The following is a 16889-nucleotide window of genomic DNA, read 5'->3' as shown; positions in this document are numbered from 1 at the left end:
ATCGTGGCCATGCTATTTTCCTGCGAACTCACAATTTTAAGCATCTTCAACTTTATTCATTCTGTCAGGGACAAATGGATAATTGGATTGATGTTGTTGTTGGAAAGGCCTCTGCTTGTTGGATGAACTATAGTTTTGTTTCCATCCAAAATTTTGATTTTGATTATTTTTCCAATCTTGAGAATAATTGTTGGAAAAACCACCCTGCCTTCCTTGATTGCCCATATAATTTACCTCAGCTTCAGGTGAGTTGGGCTGATAAGAACAGTGACCATTAGGATGATGACCTTCACAAAAATCACACCTGATATGTATATTCTGACTTTGGGATGAGTTCACCACATGCAACTTTTGGGGTAGTTTGGCCATCTGTGCGGTCAGTTGCTTAATCTGTTGTGTTATAATCTTATTTTGAGCCAGCAATGCATCTGCAGTATTCAATTCCAATAATCCCCTCTTTTGATGACTTTGTCTGCCATGTTGAGCTTGATATTCAGTTGTGGCCAAAGCCTCAATAATTCTTGTTGCTTGTTCTACATCAACAACCATCATTGTGCCACCAGTTGCGGCATCTAGGAGCACCTTCGTATCAAATCTAAGACCATTAATGAATATGCTCAGTTGGGCAATGTCTTCAAACCCATGATTTGGGCATCTTCTCAGCATCATCATGAATCTCTCCCATGTCTCACCAAAAGATTCCTCTACTCCTTGTCTGAACATAGAAATTTCAGACTTAGCTTTAATGTAACGAGAAATTGGAAAAAATCTCTATAGAATTTTTTCCTCCACATCCTTCCATCTAGTTAAGCTCTGATTAGGATGTCATTTAAGTCACTCCTTCGCTTTCCCTGCCAAAGAAAAAGGAAACAAACGCATATACACATTCTCAATATCAGCTGATTGAAAACCCATTGTCCCCACCAATTCATAAAACCTAGCCAAGTGTGTATGGGGATCCTCATGGTCCATCGCTATGAATTGATTGGCACTAATGAGGGTGAGAAACCTTGGCTTCATCTCCAAGGCCTTATTAGTAGTAGGTATAGCAATGCTAGAAAAGTGTATAAGCCCTTGGTGTATGGCGTAGTCTCCAAGAGTTCTCCTAGGAGGTGGTGCTTCCTCCCCTGCCATGTTGTTATCTTCCTGAAAAATATGAATGGAAAAAAAGAAGTTGTTGAAGAGTCCTCTCTAATATCTCCTTGCTTCTGTTTTGCCTTCAATTTCCTTTTTTTCTAGCTACATTCTCAATTTCTGCTTCAGATAGCAATTAGTCTTTTGGAATCCGATCTCACAATACTATATAAAAGCAGCTAATGCAAATATATATATATATATATATTCCAAAAAATTGAACAAAAAAGAAAATTAAATTCTAATTTAAATAAAACAAATAAAAGAAAATCCAAACTAAATAAAAAATTATTGATATATAGAGTATTTTTTATTATTAATAAAAAATTATAAATTGATATATAAATTAAATATCAAAGTTTTAACTACAAATATTTTAAATTTTAAATTAGTTTCTAAAAGACTAATAAAGACTAATTTAGAATATAACGTAGATAATAACTAAAACCTTAGTAACCAATGGTAAAATACCAATTTATAAATTAATTTATAATTTTTTTATTAATAATAGAAACTACTTTAAATATAAAAAAATTAGTTTATAAAATTATTTCTAATTTAATTAATATAATAACTAATTATTTTTATTTTTAAAATTATTTTTTATTTAATAATTTTTTTATGTATTTTTTTATAAGATAACTAAATTTAAAACTAGTATAATAATAAATTATAGGTTAAACAAATTGACGAAAATTGTAATATAAATCATGTAGTTTAATTATAACAGATTTCAAAATAAGAAATCACTTGTGCTTATCATAAAAACATTGATGCATATCAAATTATGTCAAATATGAAACTGAATTAAATATTTGGCATTTTAATTCAAAAAAAATCTTTGATATTTGGCCTTAGATTATTTCAGTTTTTTCTCTCAAATAAATAATGTAATTTTATTTGATATTTTTTAAGATACATAAAAAATTATTTTAAAATTAGTCAAATCTTACCTGCAAAATAAGATCACAACAAAATTTGATATAACTGAAATCATATATAATAAATCTCAATAAAAACTAAGAATATCAAATAAAATTACACCAACATAAGAAAAATCACTTTATTTTTTGAAGTTTAAAGAAAAAATTCTTGGTTCTTTTGAAGTTTATTTCTTTTAAGACGTGACGTTTTATTTTTAGTCAAGAAATAGATGAAATTTGTCTAAAATTCTCTATAACCATTATTTATTAACTTGTTTAACACGACAATGAATGAATCTCCAAAAAAATATCGTTTTGGTTTTTTGTTTTTGCTAGAATTCAAGATTGTCACGATTTTCCCTCAATTTTCTTGACAGTGAAAGCAATAATGAATAAATGAGGACCAAAAGAAATTAAGATCAAAAGCAGTTAATGAATGACGCTAAAAGCTTGAAAGATATTAATCATGACAGAGACATGCACGACTTTTTTCTTGTTTTCCAACGTCACTTCAAGGGAAAATAAGTACAAATTTTCTATTAAAAGATCTTTTCATGTTTTAAATTTTAAATTAAATAATATAAATATTGGGGAATTAAATAAAATAGTTAAAAATACACCATTCTTTTTCCACAATAAACCTATTTCAAAATGATTTCCACCAGTTAAACTATCTTAACATTATTTACCATATATAATAGGCATTTTCGATGTTGATGTTCACAATTTCAATCTTGTCGCTCAATGTTAAACAGTGTCATCTATATCAAAAAATTGGCTGAAATTTAATTTTGGGGAGTCGAATTCAGTTTTTTTTATAATTTTTTTACTCTAAATTCTTTAATTTTTATTTTGACGTTTTCTACTCTAATTCTTTGATTTGTAGTTAGTGATCAAAATTATTTTTCGTTATTTCTTTAGATTTAGTTTTTTACCATTAAACTAATATATAGGTATTTTCATATAAGAATTGATGTTTTTATAAGGTATTTTATATTTGTAATATTATGTAACGTATAGAATCATTTATAACTTATTAGATTTATTAAGTCTCTCGATATATGTTACAAATCATCTATATAATATATAATTTCACGTACAAGTTAAATGTCTGATGTGAGAGAATATGTGTTGAAGATCTTACATTAACTAAAATAATAATGTTTCATAATATATAATAGGATACAAATCTCATTTTAAAAATTAGTTTTATAAGATTGAGTTAAATTTTTTCTTAATAAATTTATTTATATTTACTTATTTTAATTTGTTAAATGTTTTTAATATTTGATTTGAATTGAAATTTGTCTTTAACTACAAGAAATATAATATAAGTTATAATTCACATGTCTTTGAACAAAATTTTATTACACTATTTTTGATTTATAAATAGTTTGTTTTCCATGTTTTTTAACTTTTAAAACATATAACTATAAATATTTCTAATATTATTTCTACAAAGATTATAAAAAAAAAGTAACTTGTCTTTTTACCATATAATTCAATAAAATCTTTTATTGTATAAATTTTACAAATTCCACTTATAAAATAAAATATACATTTATTTATATATTATAAAATATTTTTATACTTGTATACCTCAAATAAAATAAAATGATCACATTTCTTAGTTTAATCTTTTGGTTAATTTGTTAGGATGTTAAATAGACAAATGTTTCAAACAAAAATTGTACTGAACAGAATGTTCATGGCTCAGTGCTTGGGGTCGAATTTCGATGCATGACATAGACAGATCAGCTCGGCTGTTGGGCCAGTAAAATGGGTCATGTGGTTGGGTCCAGTTTGATCAATAAACCTGTCTTGGTATAATTGAAATAACTTTTTATAGGTAAGCATAAGACTACTAGTAAAGGGTATTTGTGAACCTAAGGGTGCACTTAGTGCGTATGGAATCTAGGTCAAGTAGATGTTTTCTTTTTAAACCAAAGCCCGTGTGTTTTAGGACACGTAGGAATTAAGTTGCATGTATAACGAAAGATAGTGTAGCACCATGAGTAGGGTGCCCACATAAGCATAATGAACCCTTGATGTTGGTACATGAGTTGATGCCTTGGTGATTATTCTGTTATTATTTTATGCACTCTCTCGAAGAAAGATTTCCTTCTGTTGCAGCATCGAGAGAGTGTGCCCCTGAACAAAATATTTTCTTGTTGAGTATGCTTTCAGGAAAGTTGTTACAAGAGATAAGCTATAAAAGGGGCTTGAGACCTCAAGTTAAAGTACGTTGTTTCTAAGATTGAAACTTACTACTTCCTAAATTCTTATAAGTTATGTACTGACTTGATCGTCAAAGTGCAATCAACCGGTAGGATCCCCTCTGTTTCGACGAAGCTATGTTCCAGAACAGCAAAAAATAAGACAGGTTCAGGAAGAAACCGACGAAAATTAGAGTCAACCGACAAGCAAGTTGTAAAGAAAAAAAAAATTCTTCGATAAAGGAAATTTTCAAAATGAGAATTCAGCTTTCCAAAAATTAAACATAAGTATTTAAAAAAATAAAAAAATAAAAATTTAGAAAATACTTAAAAGTTAAACAAAAAGTATTATATAAAAGTTTTGAAAAGTCACATGACATGTCATAATGTCAGTGCTTACCTTGAAAGTGTAAAAAAACAAAGGCATGCTCTGTCCTCTAGAAAGGACCTCAATTAATTTAAAACACGCAAACAAAACCTTTATATTTTCCCACCCAGTGGGTCCTAACACAAAACGCACCATCTTCGTTTCGCACCATTATCCTCTCTCTCTCTCTCTCTGTATTTCGCGCTCAACCACCTCCTAGGGCTCCCTCCAGCTCTCTCCCTCACACACCCAAACCAATAACACTATATATATAGAGAGAGAGAGAGAGTAAGAGGAGTGCTGTGAGCTCTGCGTGCATTCTGACTTTGATTGATGGCTTCGAAATACGAGCTGGTGCGCACCGTTTTGGGCGTTTCGGTTTCGGATTCGGTACTGCTGATTGTCACCACCTCCGCCGCCGTGCTGATTGGCCTTCTGGTGTTCGTGTTGAAGAAATCTTCGGATCGGAGCAAGGAACAGAAGTCGCTCGCAGTGCCGAAGTTGGCCCTGCGGCAAGAAGAGGAAGATGAAGCCGATGTTGGTTTGGGGAAGACCAGGGTTGTGGTTTTCTTTGGAACTCAAACCGGTACCGCTGAGGGATTTGCCAAGGTGTGTCTGCGCGTGCGTGTATTATGATGGCCACTTTCTTATGTGATGCATGTTACGCTTTTGCTTTTCAATTTTGTTGGCAACGCGTTGCTGAACTGATTCTGGATAAGTTTATACACATGCGCGCTCGCACGTTTATGTTTTGAATTTATTCCTGGAAATGTTCTCATGGGAATATTTGTTTGTTTGCATTTTAACCGTCAAATTAAAGTGGACCGGGGCCACTTGTGCTTTAAAAATGATTCTTCTGAACTCTTTTTTGTTTTTGTTTTCCGGAGAATGTGTATTTTTTTTTCAATTCTTGGTAGCAGATGCCTTTAGTTGTAAAGAGGCACAGTGTACAGTTTTGGCTAGAGCTGCTAGTATTAAATGAGTGAGGGTCTTCAAATAAGTTTGGACTGATGTAGGTAAGAAGTTAGTATAGGAGTGTTTGATTAGTTTTGATGCTTGAAATATTGGTAGTTTGACTGGTAAGTCTTTGGAGGTAAGTTAATTGATATTATGATTTGGATTTTGGAGAAGGATTAAAATTTTGCGTCTTTAAGAATCTAAGTGAGTTAGAGAAAAAAATAACGAAAGGAACTTACTTGACTCTACAGGGTCTAAAAATAGGTACACAGGAAAGTTAGAGGAAAGATGAAGACAGTATTATTGTGGACAAGAATTACAAGGAGAATGCAGTGAATGTAAAAAAATAATAGAGACAAGAATTAACTCTAAAAAAAATTAATGATTTAATGAGACTATAAATATCATCAATGCTTATACACCACAAGTAGGACTGGATACACTTCTGAAAGAAAAGATTTTAGAAGATTTGAAGGGTATAATTCAAAGTTTTCCTCAATTAGAAAATGTTCTAGGTGGAGATCTAAATGGACATAGTAAGGCAATCTGTAAGAACCGAAGGTGGTTTTGGTTTTCGAGAGCTCAATGAGAAATGATAATCTATTCTTGATTTCTCAATGGCATATGGTTTCAATAATTATGAACACTTGTTTTAAGATGTGAGAGGAACATCTAAGCATTTATAAGAGTGAACACTCAAGAGTTTTCAACCTGAAATCAAGTAGTAACAACTTAAGCTTTATCAATCTCGGGTAGTGGCACAAAGTGGCTGAACTCAAAAGCACTGTATGTATCAGGGTAATGGATAGTGGGATGACTGCTATAATGAAATTTTATGTACACGTTAAATAATCAGCGCACATGCTCAAATATGAAAAATCATCTAAAGTTAGTGACATTCATATGCTGTTATGGTAATAGAGAATATAAACCAGAGTTGAAATCATGAAATACCTGTGTGAGATAGTGTTTACTGTAAAAAAAATGAAGGGATAGAACAATATGTAAGAGATAGATAGTGTTAAGAGAGTGATCTGAATAGAAATAAAAGAGCAGAACATTGGAAATGGTGCCCAAGGACAGGGCAAGATCAGAAACACCAGGAAGGTGCAGGAAAAGGTCAGAGATGTCCAGATATGGCACTGAATAATGGTCGATCATGTTTCAGATACACATGGGAGAACAAAATGTTGGGGATGGTGGTAGAGAATATAGAAAACTAGGCAGAACCACCAAACTAAGGCTAGGGAACAAAGAAGTGACAAGAAAAGGTGTGAAACAGAGAAAAAAATCAGATTATTATGGAGGATAAGTTTATGAGTTTGCCCCCCAAAATCCATGAAATAACATCGATTTAGCCAATAAAGGGTCTTTGGTGATGAGTAAGAAGAAAAGGATCTTTGACATGTGAAAGTAATAGAGCTTGCAACAATGTGTGATGTTTTTAGCAAAAAGCACCGTGATGGTCAAGTGCAATGCATCTGAGTTACAGGAGAAGAGGGGAAATACTATTCTGCACTATTTGAAAATTATAAGCTCAAGGGTAACATACATTTGATTTTAAGAATAATGGGCTATTTGGACAAACTTCTCCATGAACTCTGCTATAGGAAAAAAATAAATTTGACTTCTTCTTAAGCTAATATTAGCTTATACGTAGGTTAAAAATAAAAAATTAGAAAGCTAGATGAAAGAGCTTTTACAAATAAGCTCATTCATAAGCTACTTTTAGCTTATGGAGAAGATAATTTTATTATTTTGTTCCTATTATTCTCTCCTAAAAGGAGGTTATGGAGAAATTAGTCCATTCAGAACCTGAGTTATTGGTGGAAGGTAATGATAAACACTCGGTAGTGCTAACATCATTTGGGGATGAGTGCCTAAGAAAGTTAGGAAGGTGTGCAAAACAATCTCGGTGAGTTTAAAGATTTTGGGATATGCATAAAGAATCTTGGTGGTGGAATGGAATGCAAGTGTGCAAGAAGAGGTAAGAAACAGCAGGTAGTGTTTTAAGGCCTTACATCGGTACTAAAAGTTGGGCAAGGCACTCGAAGGTTAAAGTTGAGACAAGGAAAACCTGTGTGAAGTCATGATCCCAAACTTTTAAGGAGTTTTATTGAAATCTTGGGAGCTAGGAATGATATATAAGCTTGCCAAAAATAGAAAGGAAGCTAAGAGATTTGTACTAAGTAATGTATATTGACCATGAAGAAGGAAACGTTTTGGTTATAGATGAAGATATGAAAGAGAGGTGGAGAACTACTTTTTTATGATGGGTATGGATCAAGATCAACCTGTAATTTAGAAGGATTAGAAATCTTAGAGGACAAGCTAAAGTTGGCCTAACATCGTAAAGTTCAAGATGAAAGAGGCTTTGAGAGGATAAATAATGGTAAAAAATAGTTGGTCCTGATGCTATTTTAATGAAAGATTGGAAATGTAATAAGGCTTGTGTAGTCCTCCCTTTACAAGTTGAGTTTGTGGGATTGAATTAGAACTAATCTCATATTCTAAGAGCACCAAAAGAAAAAGGATGCTGATGGTGTCAATTTGGAAATAGTTAAGAATGTGTTTAATACAACTGAAATTATTAGACTTTTGCTGTCTTTTGAAAGTACAAATTGTTAGAAAGATAACAATGCATTTGGAACATCAATTGGAATTTGTAAGCAACTTTTTTAAATATTTTTTTTTCATTTATTTGAAAGTTTGAAGCCAATAATTATTTCTTAACAGTTTTTTTTTCTACCCTAAATGGTTATCCCCATATTACTCCCAAATTTCTTTGACAACTTTTTCCCTTTTAGCTTTTTTCTCAATGACTTTATACCCTTTTCTCGTAAGTTACTATGTGAAAGCTGTTTTTATTGTATCCAAATGAAATTAATTATCTTAAAATATTTTTTTAACAAACTTGACCAAATAAAATTGATTCTGATTGTAACTGGTTATAATAACAATCAATTATTGAAATCTAAATTTTGCAATTTTTACAAAAACACAGATATTAAATCATTAGATCCCACATTCGCTAAAAATATGACTAAATTGTAGTATATTAGTGAGTGTAAACCTTACCTTGCTAGTCAATTTTGTAGGGTTGGGATAGGCCTAGATCTATTTCCTAAGATGGTATTAAAGCCTATAGTAGTAAGATTTGTTGGACTTACTGTGTCATCCACTATGAGTCTGCTATTAGACCAACTACAAATATTTAGTCCTATGTTCAAAATGTCTAGTCTTTGGTGTGAGAGGATGTGTTAGAGATTTCTCATCAAGTAGAGATATAATCAAATTATAATATATAAGTTGAAGTAAACTCTACTTTCCAAGTCAGTTTTGTAGGGTTGAGTTAAACCTTAATTCAGTTTCTAAGATGACATAAAAGCTCGATTTAAAGAGTGATTTTGTTGTTTTCTTAAGAGCATTTTGTATTTATACCTGCAGTCAATCATGTCTTTGTTATATAATCACTATTTTTATTTTCTCTTTATATTATAGGCTTTGGCAGAGGAAATCAAGGCTAGGTATGAGAAAGCAGCTGTGAAAGTTGTTGACCTGGTAAGTTGTCTGGCCTGAAAGCTCAGCAATCCCTCTGTCATGGTTGTAGTGGCGAAAAATGTGTCATTTCTCAAAATGTTTTGTTTTGGGGACTTCCCAATAGTCTTTTGAACTAGTGACTTAGAGAATTATTCAATAGAAACTTCAAATGGAAAAATGTAGCTTGATGTGGCTTTAGTATTTGATATATATATATAAATTGAACTAGGATGACTATGCAATGGATGATGATCAATATGAAGAGAAGCTGAAGAAAGAGTCACTTGCATTTTTCATGTTGGCAACGTAAGAGTTATGCACATATAAGTGGTTGAAAACTTGAAATTCATTTTGTACTTTTGAAAGAGTTATGTTCATTTGGTCCTGACATGGCAGGTATGGAGATGGAGAGCCAACTGACAATGCTGCAAGATTCTGCAAATGGTTTAGTGAGGTTTGTAGTATTACATCACTCTTCTAAGAAATTCCAAGATTTAATGTCTTTTTCTCTCTAGCTTTACCTAAAAGTATTCTAATTTTTGGGGACATAATTTTAGGGTAAAGATGAGAGGGGTACCTGGCTTCAACAACTCAAATATGGTGTTTTTGGCTTAGGTAACCGGCAATATGAACATTTTAACAAGGTAAAATTCAGATAGTTTTAATTTTGCTTATTTGAAAAAAAAGTTCATCATTTGATCATGCTCTTCTGAAACAGATAGGTGAAGTAGTTGATCAAGAACTTAGTGAACAAGGTCTGTTATCTCATCATCTGTATTTTCTTGTGATCTCAAATGTCAAATTTGTAAATCTCTCCTTATTGATTGCATGATATGTTTATTCATCATTTTCATCTGTGGTGAAGATTTTATTTTCCTCCCCAAAATCTATTTTCTTGTGTAACTTTATTTTGCTAGCTTAGCATGAGTGGTGCATTAGTGTGTTAGATCCAAAGTTTTTAGTATGCACATACTGCCATACCAGAAATCTAACTGATGGAAAAACGTTTATTGATGCTTGGAGAAAGATACTATTGCATTTGTCTGAAAATCTTAATATTGACTTGTATTTTGTTGATATAATTTAATTAAACAATTATATTGTGTCTTAACAATCTCGGAAAAACCTGTATTGCTAAATTATAGATTTAAGACTTTTCAAATTTATATTTAAAATTTAAATGCATAGAAGTTATATATATGGGAAGCTAAAACATGAATCTAAGTTTTAAGGTTTATTTAAGACTAAATGGTGATAAAATATTTTTTGACTTTGCATAGATATCTTATATGCAGTTTTGTGCTTGGGACAGGTGCAAAGCGTCTTGTTCCACTAGGGCTAGGGGATGATGATCAATCCATTGAGGATGATTTTGTTGCCTGGTAAGTATAATCCTGTTATGCATAAAATTCACTGGGGAATATATATATATATATATAAATTGTATGAAATGTGGTATTTAGGTTAGCTATTGGCTCTTTTCAAGAGTGGCCAAAACGGGTTACCCGGCTTGGCTCACTTAATTTAAACAAAATTCAGCTTGTTAGCTTTTTTTTTCTTCAATCTATTCTTTTCTAATATGAAAACTGGAACCAAAATCCAAATTACTAGGATAATCATGATAATCAGGCTTTCATCCACTTTGACAGCTCTACTTTTTTCCATTTAATATGTTTTGAATTTGTTTTTCCTTTTCAGGAAGGAATCTCTATGGCCAGAGTTAGATGAGTTGCTCCGAGATGAGGATGATGTAAATACTGTCTCTACTCCTTATAAGGCTGCTATTCCTGAATATCGAGTGGTTATTCATGATTCAACTGTCACATCTTGCAATGATAATCGCATAAATGTGGCAAATGGGAATACTGTATTTGATATGCACCATCCTTGCAGGTATCTGATGTGCATGTTGATTTATGGTTGTTGTTATTGTTTACTAAGCATGCTACAATGAAGCTGTTGTATCTTTTGTTGAAGGGTTAATGTTGCAGTTCAAAGAGAACTTCACAAACCTGACTCTGACCGATCTTGCATACATTTGGAGTTTGACATATCAGGGACTGGCATAATGTAAGTTGGACTATGTCAGCAATGAATGACCTCATTTATTTTGTAAACAAGTCTCCCAGAAAAATAAGTAACCATAGCCACAAATTACGACTATATTTTATCTTTTATGTTTTTTAAATAATATTTTGATAAAAAATATTTTTAGATTTGTGCATTTATTTTAAAGATACTATAGGATTATTGTGGTGTGGTGACAGTTTGGTTTTAGTTGGATATGATGAATTTGGAGGTATTTTAATTTCTACTAGGGTTTAAAATGTTATTCTAGTATTATTTTGCCTGAGAATAGAGGTTGCAGCCAAAGAAAAGGAAAGGCTCAAAGAGAGAACAAGGTAGACCAAATTGGAACAAGATAGATTGTGTGTTAACCAGGATGCTCTGTATCTATCCTTCAATCTAGTTTTTCATGAGAAAACAAAAATATAGAGGTCCTTCACCATTGCATCTTACAAAAGATTCGTTTCAGATATGTTTTCTCCCAGATCAACTTGCTGACATCTTAATTCTTCACTAAATCTTTACAGGATTAGAATCTGGGTTTAGCGCCTAAGTCAACTCTAAACTAACTTTTAAGGTGAAGATTGTTCAAGAATTTTCCATAGAGGCCACATTAAGGTGGCTCAGGGGTACAAATAACTTGACTTTCTAATAAACCCCTTCATGCTCAACAAGGCTATGGCATTAAGGATGGCTGAACAATGGATCTAGGATAGACTATTTTAAAATTTGGACATAGAGTCTAACTCAACCTTGTAAAGATGTCTTGACAGGTAAGGATTATCCAAGCGTTTTATAAGGACACCACATTCACTACATCTCTACTCCGTACTGGACCACACACACTCCCCCACACCCAAAACAATAAAGGTGTTCCAAAGAGGTTGCAATTAAGGCAGGCCAAGGATGATCACAATTAAGACAACTTTTTATCACATAACCAGCTGATGAATATAATCTCTAAACGTGAGGGTGGGTGTTGAGTATTTTATATTCATTTAGTGTTATCCTGATTTAGGGTGATATTCCCTTGACTTCTTATATAGTTTACTTATATAGCTTGATCTTAATTCCTAAACTTTAGAGATCTTTATTCAGACCCCTTGTATATAAATATGTCCTACCTGTAATTCATGATGCATGAGAAAGTGTTCTTCTCCAGTTTCAACTGTTAACAATTAAGTAATCGGGTGGAGGGTTTTGTCTGATCTTTTTTCAGATATGAAACCGGTGACCATGTGGGTGTTTTTGCTGAAAACTGTGATGAAACTGTTGAAGAAGCTGGAAAGCTGCTGGGTCAGAATTTAGATTTGTTGTTTTCCCTTCACACTGATAATGAGGATGGTACTCCCTTGGGAGGATCTCTACCACCTCCTCTTCCTGGCCCTTGCACACTGCGCTATGCTTTAGCTCATCATGCAGATCTCTTGAACCCCCCACGCAAGGTTTTTATATGATATTCATAGACTGTTTTCCATTTCCCTATCTTATATAACAGTGTCTTTCAATAGAGATTTTTTTTTTAAAATAAAGCAAGAAACAGTTAGATGTGCTTCTCTTTCAGGCTGCTTTAGTGGCTCTGGCTGCACACACTTCGGAACCCAGTGAAGCAGATAGATTAAATTTCCTCTCATCTCCTCAGGGAAAGGTTAAAAAGACTGCGGAGTTATACTGTTTCTATTTTCAAGTCTTGACTTTTCTATCTTTTCCTCTATTAATAATAGTTTGAAAATTTTGGTTTTCCAGGATGAGTACTCCAAATGGGTGGTTGGAAGTCAGAGAAGTCTCCTTGAGGTTATGGCTGAGTTCCCGTCAGCCAAGCCACCCCTTGGTGTTTTTTTCGCTGCAGTAGCCCCTCACTTACAACCTCGTTATTATTCTATTTCATCCTCACCTAGGTGATTATCTTATACTATCTAAAATATCTGGACAAAGTTTATGAGAGAACTGGCCACAAATAACTTTGTTTTTATTTTCTAGATTTTCCCCTCAAAGGGTACATGTAACTTGTGCATTGGTATGTGGTCCAACTCCTACTGGAAGAATTCACAAAGGAGTATGTTCAACCTGGATGAAGGTATAAACTTTTCATGGATTCACCTTGTGTTATAGAATTCTTGTTTTGACATTTTGGACAATTTTCTTAATTGTGTGAATTTCCCCCTCCTGAGAGTGTACAGTTATCATTTAAGCTTGGTTATATCTAACCTGAAGCTCCCTCATAAAATTATCAGAGCGCTATTCCCTTGGAGAAAAGTCATGAGTGTAGTTGGGCTCCTATTTTTATCAGAACATCAAACTTCAAGTTACCGGCTGATCATTCCATTCCTATTATTATGGTTGGTCCTGGAACTGGCTTGGCACCTTTCAGGGGATTTTTACAGGTACATGAATATTTTACAGATAGTTAAGTTTTTAAGTATCTATGGAAAGAAGGTACGTGAACATTCCTATTATTATGGTTGTAGTTTTTATAGGTTATACTGTTTTTTAACTGAAGATGGGAGATTTTGGGGAAAATGTAGAATAGAGAGTGAAGGACAGAGAGGAATCAGATAGAAAATACGTACATATGTAAATCAACCACAATAGTGAGCTAAAAATTTAATTCTGCAATAATAGCCTAAAATACAAAATACCTAATTCTGATTCTTAGAGAATTAGAAGCTCCAGTTCAAGTCCTAGTTTATCATAAAAGTGTAGTTTACCTAAATGATAAAGCGCTTGTTTGGGAAAGTAGATTGTTTTGTGAGAAGTAATTACTTATTTTTCAAAAATTCTTCCAAGAAATTGGCAAAGATAAGTGGTTATTTCTTTAAAAGTAAATTGAACCGAATACACAATAATTTCTAGATTCCCCAAGTGTTCATGAACAACATGATACTGTTGATTCCATAAACTTAATTTATGGTAAGATTCTGCCTTTCAATTCTTGCATTATCTTTGACTTACGCAGGAAAGGTTGGATCTCAAAGAGAATGGTATTCAACTTGGATCCGCAGTACTCTTCTTTGGATGTAGGAATCGACAAATGGTAAAATGATTACTTGGTAGGCATTCTATCCCAATGGAGTTTTAGCATGATGTGTGACTTTCCTGTTTATAGGATTTTATTTATGAGGATGAGCTAAACAAATTTGTGGAACAAGGTGCTCTGTCAGAGTTGATAGTCGCATTCTCGAGAGAGGGACCTGAAAAGGAGTATGTTCAACACAAGATGATTGATAAAGTAAGTGTCATTAGCTGCCTACCTTGTAGGCAATGGGTGCACTATGGATAATTTTTTCATCGCATTAATTTTCCGTGTGCAGGCAGCAAATTTGTGGAATTTGATTTCCCAGGGAGGTTATCTTTATGTCTGTGGCGATGCTAAGGGTATGGCAAGAGATGTTCATCGGACTCTTCATACCATTGTCCAGCAGCAGGTGCTGATTGTTTCTTTTCATCCCTTCTTTCCACCAACGCTTAGGCTTGGAAGCGTCTCTTTTTCTTTTTCCAAGTCATGCATATGGAGTGTCATTTTTAACATGAGTGAATCTATCTATCTATCTATATATATATATGTATGTATGTATGTATAATTTGGTGTCGAAATCAATCCTTATATTCAAAGTTCTTATCCTTATAAATCACATCTACAAAATCTTATATTAATTTAAGAGTATTTAATACTTATATATAAAATCTGTAGCAATTATACTTTTAAAATATATATAAATTAAAACCTTTGGTTATATACTTGTTTAATTTTTACAAAATTTTACACTAACAATGCTTACATAGTTATACTTATACTTTAATGGCTGAGTTGATAAAAATCCCAATTTATACTTAGTTATTGATGATGAAAGAGTCAGTGTCTTATAGTGACGCAATTTAATACTTTATTATCGATATAGCTTAAGTTAGACGAACTTTTACATTATCAATAACCCCATAACCCCATAGACCGTGTTTTTTTTGACTTGGCAGTTAAATTATACCTATATACTATCATGTGTTAAATTTTAACTGTACTTGCTTATGCTATTTATCTTATATTTATTGTGTATCAGTTGAGTTTTTTGAATTATGTATGATTAAAAACTTCAGCAAAACATTAAATTCATAATAGTCTCCTTTATTCTGACTATTTGCCAGCTTAATTTTGGTTGCCAAGTCATTCACAGTTAATACACCATATGGGATGTTAAGAAGAGCGTTCAATAACTCATTTTAACTTGTAAAAGTAGTATATGACTCCTATAGTTCCTTTTTAGCTTATTAAAGTAACGTAAACTCTTAGTGAAGTTGATCAAAATAATTTATTTATTTATTTATTCTATTAAATTTCATATTTGAATTTATGACATAAGATAAAAGTTTGTTGAAACACTTAATTCAGAGCTATGTCTACAACATGTTTATGAATTTAGTTTTATTTTCAGGAAAAAGTGGACTCTTCAAAAGCAGAGGCTATTGTGAAAAAACTCCAGATGGATGGACGTTATCTTAGAGATGTTTGGTAAATTTTCCCTGCTATTGCGTTTGTTAAGTTCAAGATGGGTTGAAGGATATTTGATAATCTGCTATCACGAAGTTTTGTGACACCAATGGCGGAGGCTGGAATTTCCGGTGAAAGCAAATCGTTTTTGTGGACATTTGTATGGTTTTCTTATATTTTTTGTCGTCTTAATATATTCTCTTATCATATATTTGAACTAGGATTATTTTTAGGATATTGATAGATAGCCTCAGATGATTTATACGTCTCGGTTATTTCCAATGGGCATGTATCTAAGTAGTAGGGATTGGTAATGAATCAGAAGTTGTTGCATGAAATAATTCAATATTCTTCTAGTTGTATCTAGATATAATTTTGGTAATATTAAACAAGGTTTTGTCAAGATTTCATGACTTTAGAAAAGGGTTAATGTTTTTTTTTTTCGTAATGTGAAAAACATGGCTATTGGAAGCTAATTGGGTGGGAGGGGTACCTTTTCTTAAGGTAATATTCAGTTGATGTAAATAAGGAGGTGAGGATTATAGATAGAATATGAGCTGATGGAATGGAAATGGCGGTGGAGAAACCATGTTTGATGGAAATAGATAATTTGTTGGGCTAGGTGTTAAAGTATAAGAGAAATGGGTTGGAGAGGCCCTCTGAAAATTGGATAATATGCTTGGAAAGTTGAAGTATTTTCCCATGATAATGTGGTAACCGTTTCTTCCGGCACCTCTATATGTTCTTCTGGTACCTCATATAAAATATGAAAATATTTTTTTATTTTTCTTATGTCACCTTCATATTTTGGATTAAATAATCTAGAATGACATTTTGGATTATATAACTCGGAAGTCTGGATTTGAAAGTATGTTACGTTGTAAAAGGGTAGGGATCAGAACACAAAGAGAAAAACTATGAAAAGAACTAACTAAGATAAGGATAAAACTATATTATCATTCTCTACCCTTTTTACAACCATGAAGGCCATTATAAGGGGCAGCTGTACCAAATGTAACAGAAAGCATACAGCATAACAAAATTATATTCTTCCTACACTAAAAGACAGCTCATTGCTTCTAGATATAATCTCTAAATTTGATGGGTTTTCCTCTGCTTCTAATGGGCCTGGGCTGTTTATCAACTGCCTCTTCCTTTGAGACAACCTTGTCCTCAAGGTTGAGACTTGGATTTGCCAAAAT

The 16889-nt window shown here is 32.6% G+C and overlaps 1 protein-coding gene and 1 pseudogene across 1 annotated transcript; both read left to right on the top strand.

Annotated features, from left to right (window-relative positions):
• The first annotated feature begins 637 nt into the window (after window positions 1–637).
• On the top strand, window positions 638–743 carry LOC137827310 (small nucleolar RNA R71; annotated as a pseudogene).
• Window positions 744–4678: 3935 nt separating this feature from the next.
• LOC137826838 (NADPH--cytochrome P450 reductase-like) lies at window positions 4679–16090 on the top strand. The gene is made up of 18 exons (XM_068632986.1): window positions 4679–5249; window positions 9099–9158; window positions 9367–9443; window positions 9534–9591; window positions 9695–9781; window positions 9856–9892; window positions 10450–10519; window positions 10836–11030; window positions 11115–11207; window positions 12424–12649; window positions 12769–12852; window positions 12951–13102; window positions 13185–13281; window positions 13439–13588; window positions 14161–14238; window positions 14311–14433; window positions 14516–14629; window positions 15632–16090. Exons 1-18 carry the CDS (start codon window positions 4974–4976, stop codon window positions 15710–15712), a joined length of 2058 nt encoding a protein of 685 aa, XP_068489087.1. The 5' UTR covers window positions 4679–4973; the 3' UTR covers window positions 15713–16090.
• Window positions 16091–16889: the final 799 nt, after the last annotated feature.

Source organism: Phaseolus vulgaris, chromosome 8 (genome assembly GCF_000499845.2).
Source record: "Phaseolus vulgaris cultivar G19833 chromosome 8, P. vulgaris v2.0, whole genome shotgun sequence".
NCBI lineage: Eukaryota > Viridiplantae > Streptophyta > Magnoliopsida > Fabales > Fabaceae > Phaseolus > Phaseolus vulgaris.
This window is presented reverse-complemented; position numbering and strand designations above follow the sequence as displayed.

Excerpts from the sequence above, each read along its gene's own strand:
- LOC137826838 (XM_068632986.1), top strand. The coding sequence starts at position 4,974 with ATGGCTTCGAAATACGAGCTGGTGCGCACCGTTTTGGGCGTTTCGGTT. Across the intron at positions 9,444-9,533 it reads GCATTTTTCATGTTGGCAAC|GTATGGAGATGGAGAGCCAA; the intron begins GTAAGAGTTATG and ends CTGACATGGCAG. Across the intron at positions 9,893-10,449 it reads TCAAGAACTTAGTGAACAAG|GTGCAAAGCGTCTTGTTCCA; the intron begins GTCTGTTATCTC and ends TGCTTGGGACAG.